At 53.7% G+C, this 16,868-nt stretch overlaps 1 protein-coding gene and 1 long non-coding RNA gene across 3 annotated transcripts in view; one reads left to right on the top strand and one right to left on the bottom strand.

Moving 5' to 3' along the window:
• KCNIP3 (potassium voltage-gated channel interacting protein 3) overlaps positions 1-16,125 on the top strand; it is a 90,572-nt gene extending 74,447 nt beyond the window's left edge. For both annotated transcript variants that reach the window (XM_019021491.4, XM_004031404.5), the window contains 7 exons: positions 4,381-4,505; positions 4,933-5,002; positions 5,223-5,293; positions 11,678-11,785; positions 12,457-12,561; positions 13,296-13,358; positions 14,063-16,125. In XM_019021491.4, the coding sequence (XP_018877036.1) occupies positions 4,381-4,505; positions 4,933-5,002; positions 5,223-5,293; positions 11,678-11,785; positions 12,457-12,561; positions 13,296-13,358; positions 14,063-14,110 (590 nt within the window). In that variant the 3' untranslated portion in view covers positions 14,111-16,125. The remainder of the gene's footprint in view (positions 1-4,380; positions 4,506-4,932; positions 5,003-5,222; positions 5,294-11,677; positions 11,786-12,456; positions 12,562-13,295; positions 13,359-14,062) is intronic.
• Positions 11,661-13,600, bottom strand: LOC129531860 (uncharacterized). The gene is made up of 3 exons (XR_008677304.2): positions 13,273-13,600; positions 11,878-12,596; positions 11,661-11,748 (listed from the first exon to the last, which is right to left on the bottom strand). It is a non-coding gene; the product is annotated as an uncharacterized lncRNA (long non-coding RNA).
• Positions 16,126-16,868: the final 743 nt, after the last annotated feature.

The following is a 16,868-nucleotide window of genomic DNA, read 5'->3' as shown; positions in this document are numbered from 1 at the left end:
GATTACAGGCGTGAACCACTGCACTCAGTCCATCCAGTGAACTTTTAATTTTAGGTATTGTTTTGTTCAAGCTTAGAAGTTCCATTTTGTTCTTTTATTATAGTTTTTAATTTTTCTATTAAGATTCTCATCTATTATGCTTTCTTTTCTTTATTTCTTTCAAAGTGTTGATAATAGTTGTTTTAAAGTTCTTTTCTAATAATTCTAACAAAAGTCTAATAATTCTGCTTATCCTTCATCTCTTTATTATGGTCACATTTTCTTGCTTCTTCTCATGTCTTTTTATTTTTTATTGTATGTTGGACATTATGAAAGGGATAGTGTAGGCAATGGATTATATTGTTTTAATATAAATGCTAACATTTTAGTTTGGCATGTAGTTAAATTATTGGCCAACTCATGTGATCTTCACAGACTTTATTTTAGGCTTTGTCAGAGTAGGTTTGTTTTGACTTTGTCATTGGGTCTAGAGCATGCGCTTGCTCAAGGATGTGGTTCACAGTCCTAAAGCATAGCTTTTCTGGGGTTTCAGCCAACACCTGAGATAGTTAGGGAGGTATCTCCACTCTGGCTGAGCCAGTACTCCAGTTTTCCCATCACTGCATGAATTCTCATATGTCCTTTCAAGTACCTTTTCCTGTGCTTATTGGCCAGTTGTATATCTTTTTTTGTGACACGTCCTTGTCTTTTGCCTGTTTACAAAATCGAGTTATTAGTCTTATGTTGATTTGTAGAAGTTTATTATGTATTCTGGAAATGAGTCCTTTGTCAGATACATATACTGGAGATATGTTTTTCCAGTCTGTGACTTGAGTTTCTTAATGACTTTATTATGAGGTTTGCGGCTATGCTTATATTTGTCATTGATTTTTTTTTCTTTTTTTTTGAGACGAAGTTTTGCTCTGTCAACAGGCTGGAGTGCAGTGGTGTGATCTCTGCTCACTGCAATCTCCAACCTCCTGGGCTCAAGCGATTCTCATGCCCCAGCCTCCTGAGTAGCTAGGATTACAGGTGTGCACCACCACACCCGGCTAACTTTTTTTTTGTATTTTTAGTAGAGACAGGGTTTCGCCATGTTGGCCAGGCTGGTCTTGAACTCCTGACCTCAAGTGATCCACCTGCCTTGGCCTCCCAAAATGCTGGGATTATAGGCGTGAGCCACTGCACCCAGCCTGTCATTGATTTCTACTCTTGTTTTTATTATGTTCTTCTATTTACTTTGAATTTAATTTGCTCTGCAATTTTTAGATTCTGACTCTTAGATCTAGAAGCTTATGTCATTGCTTTTACACCTATCTTCTTTTCTAATAAAGGAATTGAAAGCAATAAATTTCCCTGTCAGCCCAGCTTTACCTGCATCCAGCAAATTTTGATATGCTCTGTTTTTTAATCATTCAATTCAAAATATCTCAAAATGTGATCACCTTGCAGTTTATTCTCTGACCTATGAGCTAATTAGAAATGTATTGTTTATTTCCAAATACTTGAGATTTTCTAAATATCTTGTCCTGAATTTTAACTTAATACCATTGTGGTAAGAGTCTGTGTTCCAGCATCTGATATATATTGGTAACCTCAGGATATGCTCTTGAAAAGAATGTGTATCTACAATTATACAGTGTTCTATAAATATTAATTAGGTCAAATTGGTTGATGGTGTTTTTCAAACCTTTTATATCGTCACTTGTCATACCATTTACTGGAAAAGGATGCTAAAATCTTCCAATTATGATTGTGACTTATTTGTTTCTCTCTTTAGTTCTGAATTTTTTGTTTTAGGTATTTTAAAGTTCTGTTACTAGGTGATGTCTATTTTAGATTATTCTGCCTTCTTGATGAATTAATCCTTGTATCATTATAAAACATCCAGCTTTCTTAATGTTTTTCCATTCTTTTATTTTAAATCTTTTTTTTTTTTTGAGATGGAGTCTCACTCTGTCACCCAGGCTGTAGTGTAATGGCGCGATCTTGGCTCACTGCAACCTTCGCCTCCCGGATTGAAGCGATTCTCCTGCCTCAGCCTCCTGAGTAGCTGGGATTACAGGTGCCCGCCACCGCACCCGGCTCATTTTTGTATTTTTAGTAGAGATGGGGTTTCACCATGTTGGCCAGGCTGGTCTTGAACGCCTGACCTCAGGTGATCCACCCACCTCAGCCTCCCAAAGTGTTGGGGTTACAGGAGTGAGCCACAGCACCCGGCCTCAATATATCTTTGTATTAGGAGTATCCCTCTTGTAAACAGGATATAATTGGATCTTGCTTTTCCAGTCTGAAAAGTCTGCCTCTTAATCAAAGGATTCTTACCATCCATCCATCCATCCATCCACGCTGCTGTGTGTACATCTGCTCCACGGCACAGTTCTCCCCAGTGTGCAGCCTCCATATTTCGCCTACCCATCCTGCCTGCCATAAACCCCTGAGTTGCCTCCAACTCTCCCGCCAAAAATGCTGTTGCTGTGAGCATCCTTGTGCAGGCCCCTGGGCAGGGGAAGAGTCTATGTGGGATGCTTGCCTGGCGTGGGATGCTGGTTTACAGGGTTTGCCTATACTTAATATGACTAAGGATTCGAGATACTACAGTATGTCTATATGGTGATGGGAATGATCCAGAAGAGAGGAAAAGGTGATGAGGAAAGAGTGGGAGACTTGCTGGCACCGCTTGCCTGAGTAGGTGAGAGGGATCGGGACACTGCACAAGTGGCAGGTTTGCCTTCGCTGGGAGCAGGCACAGTTCAGCCATGGAGCAGGCAGGCGTGCAGACGTCTGGGCCAGGTGCAGGCAGGTGGGTAGGTGTGTGGTGAGGGCTTGGGGAAGTTTTCCTCCATGGCTTGTGTCTTCTCAGTGAAGTGGGAAGCAACCTGAGGGTAAGGATGGGAGAGGAGATACTGGAAACTTAAGGGGAAGGATGGTATGAAATAGTTATCTTGGAGATGGGGAGCATGTGTGGACCAAAGAAACAGCCCAATTGCTGAGCAGCTTTCAGGGTGCTCTTGTGGTTAGTGTGAGTGGGCAGTGCAGGCTGTCTTTCCCACCACGCTCTCGGGAGAGGCCTGGGTATGGAGCAGGCTCAGCACAGGACCAGTGCCCAGCACCATGCCAGGCACCACGGGCACAGGATGAGCTGTGCAGGACAGCTGCCCCTGAAGAGCTCGCTGTGCAGTGGGAGAGGCAGCAGCCAGCACCAGAGTACCAGCCATGAGGGTGATTATGGATCACCACCATTCTGTGTGGCCCAGGGGAGACAGGGTGACGGTGCAGCGGGGCCCATGAGTCCTGGGTCTGTGGGAAGGTGGCGCTCTGTAATTATGTGAGGATGCCGCTCAGCAAGGTGTGGGCACTCAGTGCTGTTTCAGCCCTAGCTTTATTTTGCATTGTAAAAGTGATGCATGTCACACCTAAAGAAATTAGGAAAATGTTTTTAAAAATCATAAATAAAAAAGTAAAAATCACCTGAAATTGCACCTCCCCCCCAAATGTAGCCATGGTTAGTTAACAAGTTTGTGGTTTTTTTTTTTTTTTGAGATGCAGTCTTGCTCTGTCACCCAGGCTGGAGTTCAGTGGCTCGATCTCGGCTCACTGCAAGCTCCGCCTCCCCGGTTCACGCCATTCTCCTGCCTCAGCCTCCCGAGTAGCTGGGACTACAGGCGCCCGCCACCATGCCTGGCTAATTTTTTGTATTTTTATTAGAGACGGGGTTTCACTGTGTTAGCCAGGATGGTCTCGATCTCCTGACCTCGTGATCCGCCCACTTCAGCCTCCCAAAGTGCTGGGATTACAGGTGTGAGTCACCGCACCCTGCCAAGTTTGTGTATTGTTTTTAAAGGACAGGTCTGATCCCTGCCCCCACAGCCCTGGAGGTTTAGCCTCCTAACCAGATGTGAATAACGCCCCTCTGCCAACTGTAGCTGAACAGCATCGCCTTAGGCCTTGAGGGCCAAGGGAGGCACCCTCTCCATTCCTGGGGAAAGTCAGGGAGGGCCACATGGAGGAAGTGGTCTAGGAATTGGATCCTGAAGTTCAAGTGTCCCTCATGCCTGTCTTGCTGTCTTTCCCCCTCCTATATCCCCTCGTTCAGTGCCTCTTTAGGACAAGAGCAGCTCCCACCTTGTCCCACTGTGCGGCTGACGGGGGCATACTGCAGGGGCTGCGATGGGGAGGCCCGCCCTGTGGGGGGCAGGAAAGCAGAGGCACAGCTCTTGCGTGGGCCACTCAGTCACACCCCCTCTGTTTGTGCAGTGCACAGCCTGTGTGGCTGTCCATGGTAGTCATGCAAGGAGAGTTCCTCCACCTGCTATTTTGGCCCATGCCCTGGCCACACTGGAGCAAGATGGAGGAGCAGGGCTACAGGCCTTACACTCTCTGGTCTGTGTCCCACTCCAGATAGCAGCGACAGTGAGCTGGAGCTGTCCACGGTGCGCCACCAGCCGGAGGGGCTGGACCAGCTGCAGGCCCAGACCAAGTTCACCAAGAAGGAGCTGCAGTCTCTCTACAGGGGCTTTAAGAATGTGAGTGTTCCCCATTCCCCCGGGAGAGGCCTTGGAGACCCTGGCTCAGGGAGACCTGGAAACTTCTCCATGCCACAGTAAATATCCCAGGGGCCTTTAAGGGGCTTATGTGTTGTGGGAAAGCTGTGTGGCGGGGGCAGGCTCTGGAATGGGCATCGCTGAGGCCGCCATGCTCCTCCCTCCGTGTCTTTGCTGCTGGTGCAGAGGAGGAGGGTATAGGGGAGCAGTCACCCCCTTCCTATTCACCCCTCCTCCCTCTCACCCCACCTCTACCCAGGCTTTCCACAACTCAGGCCAGGGGGCCCCAGCAGTGCCATGGGCAGCAGGCAGCCCCCAAGGGGGTGGAGAGAGGCCAGCCAGGCACCATGCAGAGTCGGGCTTGGAGCTGGGGGTGGCCGAGGGCTGAGGGGGTGCCTTCCTGCTGCAGGAGTGTCCCACGGGCCTGGTGGACGAAGACACCTTCAAACTCATTTACGCGCAGTTCTTCCCTCAGGGAGGTGAGTCTGAGGCAGGGCAGCCCTGCTGTGTCCCAGTGTGGAGGGAGGGGACCCTCCTGCTGCCCCTCGCATCCTGGAGGCTTGGTGTTGCCCCTGTCCTGTGGGAAACAGGGACTCCAAGCCAGGACGCAGTTAGCACCCTCAGCTGGGGTTGCCTGGGGTGGGAGATGAGCCGCCAGGCAGCCCCGACACACCCCAGCCTCTTCCTTGCCCTCCCCAGATGCCACCACCTATGCACACTTCCTCTTCAACGCCTTTGATGCCGACGGGAACGGGGCCATCCACTTTGAGGTAGGTCCTCGCGGATTCCTCCCACGTGTCCTGCCCCTGTGGTTGCAGGGGTGAATCCTTACCCTGGCGTCACTGTCAGGGCTTTCGAGAGAGCCATGGTCCTGGGTGGGAAGGATCTTGTGAGTCACCCTGGGAATGAGTGGATGTGGCTGGCCCTGCCCTGGGCCAGTGAGCTCTGGGGTGTTTGACTTTGCTGGGCCGGCACCACGTTCTCAGCCTTTTCTTCCATTTGAGAGTTTGCATCCAGCTCTGCCTGGTCAAGGGAGCCCCCGAGGCACACACGGGTGGTAGTGACCCAGCGGGAATTTGCATTTTCAAAGGGATCAGGGCTTAACTCAGAGGCCTGGTTTGCTGACGGTGGGATGTGAGACCTCCATTTTCAGAATTTACTCCTTGTTACCCAGAAAATAGGCCAAAAATATCTAGAAAACATCCCAGCCGGAGCAGCCTCCAGGGCTCATCCCAGCTGGGCACTGAGAGCGAAGCCTGGTGTTACCCACTGGCGGAAGGAGAAGCCTGTCCCCCACCCAGACAGCTTCCCTGTGGGGTCCTGGCCTGGGCTTCTCCCCAGCCCCGCCACACAGGATCATTGGAGAGAGGCCCCATCTGCGGAGCCCAAGCCTCTAAAAATAGCTGCAGGCGAAAAGCTGAAACCGCTTTGGGGAGGAAAACCTTTCTGAGAGCTGGCTTGATCGATACCCCGACAGCTTGGCTTCCACTGGGCTAAGGGCAGCTAACAGGAAAGCACAGAGAAGCACATGCGGCCAGAAGGCCCCGGCCACATGGGGTAATAATAACTTGTCGATAAGCTGTGCGGGTTATTTTTATGCCGCAAGCCCGCCAGGCACACTGACGCTCCCCGCCTGCCCTGTGACCGCAGGACCCCTCCACTCTGAGCCACACTCTGAGGGCTCTGCACATAGAAGCAGACCGTGTTTTCAAATCTTGTTTTCAGATTTGAAATACCAACCCCACAGCACACAGAAGACACCCGGTTAGCACGGAGGAGCCTCAGGGAGGACTCAAGGTCCTTTCCCTGCCCCTCTCTCCTGGGGTGCCCTTTAAGAGGCACTTGACACTTCAGGCAGTAAAGCATCTTTAGGAAACGGTGTAAGGGAGCAGGCGGGGTGCGAGTGGTTTTTCTTGTTCAGGAATGAGATGACTGAGGGGCTCGGCAGAGCCCCTGCTCATGGCAGTGCTCAGGAAGGTCACAGTCGCCCCTCACCTCCTGTGGCCATCAACCTCGCTGTCCTGAGGGACAGCCTTGTGGCCCTTTAAGGAAGCAGGTGGCAGCCCTCTGGGCTGGGTCTGTCAGTGGCTGCGCTGTGGCCCCTCTGCTGGGCACCTTCTCAGAAGATCACTCATCCCTGGCATCTTCCTGGGCCTTCTGCAGCTTCTCTGCACGTGAAACGAAGTCCTCTGGCTTCACGCAGGTACATTTACCTTGAGGAACTTCTCGATTTCAAAGTGTTCTGCTCTGGGAAGGAGGAGGGCACAAGCCCCCATGGCCCCATCCTGGGAGCCCCACAGGCTGGGATCCCAGTGGTCACAAAGGATCCTGCCAGGGACGGAGGCACCAAATCTAGTCTGGAGAACACCGGGCCATCCTCACTGCCAGCCCTCAGAGCCTCCTACGTGCGTCTGTAATGCAAGGCAAGCCTGCATGACACTGTCTGCAATGAACCTGTCCCTTTCTGTATATTCTTAGAGACAAGATGCATATTAGTTACAGTTTACTGATATGGTAAAAGGTAATACCCTCCCTCCGCTCACCAAAAAGAATAACCAAAAAGACCAAATCGGAAAACACACAGACCTCAACAGAGCCAAGCGGGCGATGCCATCCCCACACCCCACCTCGGAGTGGCTCCTGCTCCCATCCCCATGGACCTTCTGGGATTTGCCAGCAGCAGGGAGCCCCAGGTGAGCAGCGCCACACACAGATTTGCTGAATGCTCTGGCCACCAGGGCCTTTCTCGTGCAACTCATCTGGCTTGCCAGGATGTGCAGAGCTTCCAAAACGATTCCGTAGACTGTTGGGGCCTCTTCAGTGCCCAGGATCAAGTCAGGCCCAGCTTGGAAGTGGCAGCCAGGCAGGCATCTGGAGGTGCGGCCGCTTCTCTGTTACCTCCCCCGACAGTAAACTGCTCCATGTGCCAGTGGCCAAGCAGCATCCAGGGCCGTGTGAGGGCAGGCCTGCAAGCCCAGCAACCACATGCGACTCCCACCCCCTCGCTGAGCACCTGCTCCGGGCTCTGCCGGGAGACCCTCCTGTGCACTCTTGTGCACCTTCACCTGGAAGTGTGCTGTGTCATTGGAGCCCTCACCCTGCCTAGCCCCTGCCATGGGGACAGCCATAGAACAGAGGCTGTGGATGTGACAGGGTTCCTACACTTTGGCATTCAGAGCATGGAGTTACAACTTGCCATGGTTGCACTGTGTATGGCCAAGGAATTTAGAACCAGCGTGCACTCAGACATGGGCTGGCTGGACTTGGGGTCATCTGTGTATTACCTTTATGAATGGAGACTAGCCAGTGGCCTAACAGGGGACATTCCCACCATCTCCTAGTACTGTCACTACTGTAGCCAACACACAGAGAGAGGCTAAGGGATACTGCATAGGGACATTCCTCAGCTGCTAGCAGCAGGCTCTGTGGCTGAACATGAGGGCTTCTCCGCAGCAGACAGAGAGACCACCTGAGGGGCCCATGTCAGCTGAAGATAAGGTGGAGGACAGCGGTGCCTGCCCAGGGTCCCCAGGAGAACGGTGTGCTCCACGCCTTTGCTACCCACTAGGAAGGCCTGTCTGACCCAGGGCTTCAGGGATAACTTAGAATCTTCACTACTGTGTAAACCATGCCCAAGCTTCAGTGATTGTTATTCCCTAAACTTGGGCATAGTAGAAATATAACAATGTTTTTCCTTGTTTTTTAATTTTTATTTTTTTTGTTTTATTTTTAGACAGGCTGGAGTGCAGTGGCACCACCATAGCTCATTGCAGCCTCGACCTTCTGGCCTCAAGTGATCCTCCCGGCCTCAAGTGATCCTCCCACCCCAGCCTCCCGAGTAGCTGGGACTGCGGGTGCATGCCACCATGCCCAGCTAATTTTTTTATTTTAATTGTTGTAGATGCAAGGTCTCACTATGTTGCCCAGGCTAGTCTTGAAATCCTGGCCTCAAGCAATTCTCCTGTCTCAGTCTCCCAAAGTGCTGGAATTGCAGGTGTGAGCCACCACACCTGGGTGTTGCTTCTTTAAAATATTTTCATTGGCCGGGCTCGGTGGCTCACGCCTGCAATCCCAGCACTTTGAGAGGCCAAGGCGGGCAGATCACCTGAGGTCAGGAGTTTGAGACAAGCCTGGCCAACATAGCGAAACCCTGTCTCTACTAAAAATACAAAAAAAAAAAATTAGCTGGGCATGGTGGTGGGTGCCTGTAATTCCAGCTGCTTGGGAGGCTGAGGCAAGAGAATCACTTGAGCCCAGGAGGTTGCAGTGAGCTGAGACTGCACCACTGTACTCCATCCAGCCTGGGTGACAGAGTGGGACTCAATCTCAAAAAAAAAAAACACACACATACATATATGTGTGTATATATATATATATACACACACACACACACATATATATACACACACACATATATATATACACACACACACACACACATATATATATATATAGTCATTGTCTTCAGTTATACACACACATGACTGGAGTCCAACACATTCGCAGGGTGCACGTTGGAAAACCAGCAGGTGACCACCACCTTTTCTGCTGTAGCCAGTCGTCTGTGCTTGTTTCCATGTCCCCCAGCAGCTTGCTTCCACTTTTGCACCCCCTGCCACGAGTGAGAATTTGGGACTCCCTCAGACACACAACGTTCCTGTCCCCCCAGCCCCCCACCCATCCCCCAGGAGGCTGAGGTGGGAGGATCGCTTGAGCCCAGGAGTTTGGGACTGCAGGGAGCCCAGCTTTCCAACAGACTCTAGGCTTCAGGTTGGATAAGGCCTTGGTTTACTCTGATTTGTGAACTGGACCCCTCGCTGAGGCTTGTTGTCCATTGCAATGATCTTTTCCTTTCCTTTGCCTACGGTTAACATTGGTCCTGATGATTCGTTTGTCTGTGTTCTGTGACCTCATTATTCATTCAAGCCCAGGCCCTTCTCCAGTCATCTGAACCTGTTGCCCGGCATCTGCCAGAGGAGGGCCCCCCACCAGCCTCCCACGGCTCCATCCTCGCTGGGGCCTGGTGCCCTCTGGGGCTTCCTCCCCTCTCTGCTGGGCTGGGCCTTCTGGTTCTGGGATCTCTGATCTTCCCTTTTCTTGCTTTACTCTCTGTGTGTTCAGGGGCTTACTGCCCAACTGCTTCCTATAAAAGAGGATGTGAGCTGTAACTTTGGAGCCTTTGAGCACCTGGGAGTGTCTTTATTCTGTTCTTACTCTTGCTTGATCCATTGTAGGGACCAGCACCCCCAGGGGGAGCTGTTCTCCTTCAAAGTTGGGGGTCGCTTCGTTCCCTGGGCCTCCTGCCTCAGGCGCTGCTGCAGAGCAGGTACCCCTGCTGACACTGACCCGTGATGGGACCCGATTTTGCTTTTTCTGTTTGGCTTTGCTTTCCTCTCTGAAAGTTTATAGGATCCTCTGCACCCAGTTTGCTGAAATTTCACCATGATCTATGCTTGCAGCTAAATTGCAGGCTGTTTTCATGCATTGTGCCAAGCCTTGGTGGACACTGGAAATCTCTGCATCCATTCTGGGAAATCGTCTTTCCTGATTGCTCCTACCCACTTTCCTCTGTTTTCTCCTGTTCTTCCTGAACTGCCTGTGTCCCAGCATTGGCCCCTCTGGAGTGCACCTCTCATTATCCTCTGTTCTCCCCTATATTCCAGCTGTTTGCCTTCTCATTCCACTTCATGGAAGATTCCATTTGCTCTCCCAACCTTTCTTTTTAAGTCTGTCATTTTGCTTTCTTATTTTTAATTTACAAGAGCTCTTTCTTTTTTCCAGTTACCTCTTTTTTGGGACATCTTATTCTTCTTTTAGTGATGGAAGATTTCTAATCTCTGAACCTAATGGTTGTCAAATTTTTTTCTCCTGGGATAATTTTTGTTCTTCCAAATCGCTTTTTTCTGTCTCTGTCTCTCTCATGGTACAGACTTCTTCCAGTCCCGAAAATCTAACACTTGAGGGGCCTCGGGGCCTTGGTGCATGGCCCTGTCCCTTGCACTCTGACCGTCCTCCATCCCACTTCGCTGGTACAACCCTTTTCTCACCCCTTTCTTTCAGAGTAGCCTGGGAGGACCCCAGGGTGCAGGGAGGGTTTCACCTTTAAACCTTCCAAGAGTTAGGGGGAAAACCTGCTTTCTACCAACTGCTGTAACAAAACAGTTGAAGTTGTCACATGGAAACCATTTAAACAGCCATATTCTGTCGTATTAGTAGTAAAGTGTCCCATGCCAAAGGCGATGGCCATACACAGCAAGTCATGACTCAAGAGTTGAGCACCAGGGTTGGGCGAGGTGGCCCTGGGATTACACCTGTAATCCCAGCACTTTTGAAGGCCAAGGTAGGAGAATTACTTGGGGCCAGGAGTTAGAGACCAGCCTGGACAACATAGCGAGACCCCATCTCTATAAGTGTAAAATAAATTAGCCAGGCATGGATTATTCTGAGTGGTCCCAGCTACTCAGGAGGCTGAGGTGGAGGATCGCTTGAGCCTGGGAGTTTGGGACTGCAGTGAGCCATGATGGCGACTGGTGACAGTCTGAGACTCTGTCTCTAAAAACAACAACAAACAAAAAGCTGAGCATCATTCCTCTAGCTATTTAATCTGGAAGTTTTCAAGCACCTTTGCCATGCAGATGCTTGGCAGAATAAACATAGAGCACTTCCTTTATTAAAAGAGTACCCCAGGCGTCTCCAGCGGCAGCACTGCATTAAATGGGTCTAGGACACCATATATATTTGAATATCTTTATCTGGCATCAGTATCAGCTACCATGCCACTCCTGCCACACATGCAGACACATGCGTGTGCACTCACACAGGTGCACGCACTCACACAGGTGCACACACTCAGGTGCACACCCTCACAGGTTCACACATACAGATGCACACCCTCACACAGGTGCACACCCTCACACAAGTTCACACACAGGTGCACACCCTCACCCAAGTTCACACACACACAGGTGCACCCGTGCATGCGCTCACACACGGGCACACACTCACCCGGTGCTGACCTGAATGGATGCCGTCAGTCTCTTAGGGAGGCTCTGTGCCTGTTGGAGGCGTGAATTTCAGTGGAAGCCACACAGCAACTGGAACTAGAACCTGGGCATTGATTGGATGTCACGCCCCGCACTCTCCTTTCCCCATAGGACTTTGTGGTTGGCCTCTCCATCCTGCTGCGGGGCACAGTCCACGAGAAGCTCAAGTGGGCCTTTAATCTCTACGACATTAACAAGGATGGCTACATCACCAAAGAGGTAGTGGGGGGCTGGGGGCAGGGATTGTCCCCTCCTCCCCTCCTGCTGCTCCACCCCCCGCCACTCTTCCTCTCCCTGCTCCTGCTGCCCACCTGTCTTCTCCCGCTGTCCATCCAGAGACTGGTCCCGGGGACAGCAGCCAGTGGGCTCTCCTCTCCTGGGCTCGGTCCTGGACACCCCGGTGTGGAGTGTGGGCTCAGGTACCCTGTACCACACATCTCGGTCCAGCTCAGCAAGTGTTCTGGGTCATACTGTCTTACACAAAAGGCCTCGGGGAGACTTAAGTGGAGAAGCCAGAGGTCCTGGCCTTGGCCCCCATCAAGTGAAGGGGGCAGTGCGGTCCCTTAAGGCATGGGTGGAGAGGGGAGCCCTCCCACATGGGCCCACAGACAGGTTTTGTTTGGTCCAAGCACTTTTTCTGCTGCCGCGTCACATTTTGGAGATAAGCACATAGCAATCGATCTCCCACTTCTCTGGGAGATGAGCTTCCCCTAGAGTCAGAAGCTCGCTCTGGGTGCCCTGGAAGCGGACAGGCTTCTCTCTCCAGCTCGTCCGGCCCCTCGCACTCACTGCCTTGGAGGTGCCCTGCACCCTTGGATGCCGCCCGCTCCCTTTGGGCCCTCACAGCCACCCCGGCCTTGCAGCAGGCTCATGCCAGCCTCCCCCTCCAGGAGATGCTGGCCATCATGAAGTCCATCTATGACATGATGGGCCGCCACACCTACCCCATCCTGCGGGAGGACGCGCCGGCGGAGCACGTGGAGAGGTTCTTCGAGGTGAGTGAGCGCCAGCCCTGCCTAGGGAGGGGAGCCTGGCAGAGGAAGGGGCTCTCGCTTTTGGGGCCACCCCGGGCAAGTGGCTTGCCCCTCTGAGCCTCCCCACTCCCCATGAGGAGGTTAAACTTGCCCCTCCAATCTGGCTGGTTGTCAGAACCCCTGAGAAGTGAACTACACCACTGCTCTGCCCTGTGGACCTCATCTGGGGGCCAGGGCTGGGGATCCTGAGGCAGCTGGCCCTGGGCCGGAGCTCCATGCCTCCTGAGAGCTGTGTGGCTCCTCCAGGAAGACGCTCTGGGAGAGGAGCAGGTTGGGGGCCTTCACCTGTATGCATGGGGGCTGCAGGGGCTGCAGGCTTTGCCTCCTACTTGCTGGGGCCACTAGACACGGGCCATCCTGTCACTCAGTTGCTCCCTCTGCCCTGGCTTTCTCTCAGGGAGGTGAGGCGGTCAGATGAGCATGGGGACAAATTCTGGGAAACCCAAGCCCAGGAGGGCTCAGGGAATTGGCCTAGGGGAGCAGTGGGGAGATGCTTGGAGCCTCAGCAGTTGGTTGGGAGGTGGCTATGAAGGGTGGATTATGTGGCCTGGATCCAGAGTAGTCACAGGGGACAAGTCGGAGTGGAGGGAGCCCACCCGCCCATCCAGCCACCCATGACTTCTGCGTCCTCAGGCCAGGGGCAGGGCTGTCTCTGCTGGGGCACAGACTCACTTTGGGCATGGCTTGGGTTGCAGAAAATGGACCGGAACCAGGATGGGGTAGTGACCATTGAAGAGTTCCTGGAGACCTGTCAGAAGGTAGGTGGCACGGGAGGCTGGGCCACAGTTCTCTGCAGGCTCTACACGGAGGTGGGTGGTTGGCAGCGTCCGCCCCTTCCCTCACCCCAGTCCCACCCCTGCCAGTCCAGGATGTGGCAGCTGTCCTTGGCCCCTTGCCACCTCCTGGACAGCCCCAAGCTCCACTTGCCCTCTTGTCTGAGTCTTCTCCTCCCCACCCACCCCTGCAGCCCACAGCATCCCCCACTACCCCCACACCCTCCCTCAGCCCAGTCCCTGGAGAGCCTCAAGTTAGGGGCAGACATGGGGCCAGCCAGAGGGAGAGGGTCACTGTGGGGAGGCACCAGAGCTTCTGCAGTGTTGCTGCTGGCCCTTCCAGAGAGCACCTCGGGGCAGGACGCTGGGCCTCCAGAGCCTCTACTGCCCCACTCCCAGAGCAGTCCTGGTTAGCGCCCACCTCCGCTGGAGGCCAGCCGGGATCGCCTTCATCAGCTCATCCCAGATGGGCTTGCAGTCAGGAGTGGGGTTGAAGACAGGCTGTGCCTCACCAGCTGGGGACCTCGGACCAGCTACTTCACCTCCCTGTCCCCCAGCTCCCTGCACCCAATAAGACAGACAGACAGGCAGTCGCTGCAGGCTCCGAGTCCCTGGCGGGAATCTGCTCAAGGGGGTCGGATTTGGAGCCCACCCAGCACCTGAAGGCCTCCCTTCCTCTCTCCACGCAGGATGAGAACATCATGAGCTCCATGCAGCTGTTTGAGAATGTCATCTAGGACACATCCACAGGAGTGCATGGCCACAGCCACCTCCACCCCCAAGAAACCTCCATCCTGCCAGGAGCAGCCTCCAAGAAACTTTTAAAAAATAGATTTGCAAAAAGTGAACAGATTGCTACACACACACACACACACACACACACACACACACAGCCATTCATCTGGGCTGGCAGAGGGGACAGAGGTCAGGGAGGGGCTGAGTCTGGCTGGGGGCCAAGTCCAGGAGCCCCAGCCAGCCCTTCCCAGGCCAGCGAGGCGAGGCTGCCTCTGGGTGAGTGGCTGACAGAGCAGGTCTGCAGGCCACCAGCCGCTGGATGTCACCAAGAAGGGGCTCGAGTGCCCCTGCAGGGGAGGGTCCAATCTCTGGTGTGAGCCCACCTCGTCCCGTTCTCCATTCTGCTTTCTTGCCACACAGTGGGCCGGCCCCAGGCTCCCCTGGTCTCCTCCCCATAGCCACTCTCTGCCCACTACCTACGCTTCTAGAAAGCCCCTCACCTCAGGACCCCAGAGGGACCAGCTGGGGGGCAGGGGGGAGAGGGGGTAATGGAGGCCAAGCCTGCAGCTTTCTGGAAATGCTTCCCTGGGGGTCCCAGGATCCCCTGCTACTCCACTGACCTGGAAGAGCTGGGTACCAGGCCACCCACTGTGGGGCAAGCCTGAGTGGTGAGGGGCCACTGGGCCCCATTCTCCCTCCATGGCAGGAAGGCGGGGGATTTCAAGCTTAGGGATTGGGTCGTGGTGGAGAATCTGAGGGCACTCTCTGCCAGCTCCACAGGGTGGGATGAGCCTCTCCTTGCCCCAGTCCTGGTTCACTGGGAATGCAGTGGGTGGGGCTGTACACACCCTCCAGCACAGACTGTTCCCTCCAAGGTCCTCTTAGGTCCCAGGAGGAACGTGGTTCAGAGACTGGCAGCCAGGGAGCCCAGGGCAGAGCTCAGAGGAGTCTGGGAAGGGGCGTGTCCCTCCTCTTCCTGCAGTGCCCCTCCCATGGCCCAGCAGCTTGGCTGAGCCCCCTCTCCTGAAGCAGTGTCGCCGTCCCTCTGCCTTGCACAAAAAGCACAAGCATTCCTTAGCAGCTCAGGCGCAGCCCTAGTGGGAGCCCAGCACACTGCTTCTCAGAGGCCAGGCCCTCCTGCTGGCTGAGGCAGCCCCAATATAGTGGCCCTGGGGAAGAGACCTTGGGGGTCTGCTCTGTGCCTGAGATCAGTGGGGCCCCAAAGCCCAGCCCGGCTGACCAACATTCAAAAGCACAAACCCTGGGGACTCTGCTTGGCTGTCCCCTCCATCTGGGGATGGAGAATGCCAGCCCAAAGCTGGAGCCAATGGTGAGGGCTGAGAGGGCTGTGGCTGGGTGGTCAGCAGAAACCCCCAGGAGGAGAGAGATGCTGCTCCCACCTGATTGGGGCCTCACCCAGAAGGAACCCGGTCCCAGGCCGCATGGCCCCTCCAGGAACATTCCCACATAATACATTCCATCACAGCCACCCCAGCTCCACTCAGGGCTGGCCCGGGGAGTCCCCGAGTGCCCCAGGAGGCTAGCCCCAGGGTGAGCAGGGCCCTCAGAGGAAAGGCGGTATGGCGGAGGCCGTGGGGGCCCCTTGGCATTCACACACAGCCTGGCCTCCCCTGCGGAGCTGCATGGACGCCCAACTCCAGGCTCCAGGCTGGCTGGGGGCCTCTGCCTCCAGGAGGGCATCAGCTTTCCCTGGCTCAGGGATCTCCTCCCTCCCCTCACCCCCTGCCCAGCCCTCCCAGCTGGTGTCACTCTGCCTCTAAGGCCAAGGCCTCAGGAGAGCATCACCACCACACCCCTGCTGGCCTTGGCCTTGGGGCCAGACTGGCTGCACAGCCCAACCAGGAGGGGTCTGCCTCCCACGCTGGGACACAGACCGGCCGCATGTCTGCATGGCAGAAGCGTCTCCCTTGGCCACGGCCTGGGAGGGTGGTTCCTGTTCTCAGCATCCACTAATATTCAATCCTGTATATTTTAATAAAATAAACTTGACAAAGGAGAGGGATTCCTGTTGGCTTTATCCTAGCTCTGAACTTCAGCTCAGCTCTTCCCACCCCTGCTGTCATTAGCCGTGGATCCTGCCTGGTGCTGTGCTGGTAAATGTTTGACAGCTAGCTCTGGGGGCAGAGAATGCCGCTCAAATTCTCAGGCTCACAGTGTGACCTCACTAAGGCTGAGTGAGGCCAAGATGCACACAGTGGGCCTTTGGGGCCTTCATGGGAAGCGCCAGCGCTGCAGCCTCTGCACAGACCCCACAGGGCAGAAGGACTTCTTCCTGAGGCACCATGTGTATTTCACCCCCAGATAATTTTTCTTTCCCAGTTCCAGGAAGTCATTCTGGGTGTCCCCTTGGCTGGAGAGTGAGGGTCACAGGGCAGAAGAAAGCAATATTTGCCTGAACACATCTCCTGGTGTTTATTTTCAGAAGTATAAGCCCTGTGAGGACAATGCCAGGGAAGGGACAAGAATGAAAGCCTGGGAGGAGGGAGGAGGAGGGTTCCCCAACTCACCAGTTCAGATTGAAGAAATCCAAACACGTCCTAAGCAAGCGAGATAAAAGGGAACTCACCTAAACACGTTACGGTGAATTGCAGAACACCAAAGACAAAGAGATGGCAAAGACAGCCAGAGACAGATTGCCTGCCAGCTCTCCTCAGTGATAGTGATGCGGAAAGACGGGAATAGCATGTCCAGTTTGCCAAGAGAAAAGTAACTACCAACCTGGAATTTTACACCAGGCAA

The sequence above is a fragment of the Gorilla gorilla genome, chromosome 12 (genome assembly GCF_029281585.2).
Source record: "Gorilla gorilla gorilla isolate KB3781 chromosome 12, NHGRI_mGorGor1-v2.1_pri, whole genome shotgun sequence".
Taxonomy (NCBI): Eukaryota; Metazoa; Chordata; class Mammalia; order Primates; family Hominidae; genus Gorilla; species Gorilla gorilla.
Note: the sequence above shows the minus strand (reverse complement) of the source record. Positions and strands in the feature narration are given on the sequence as shown.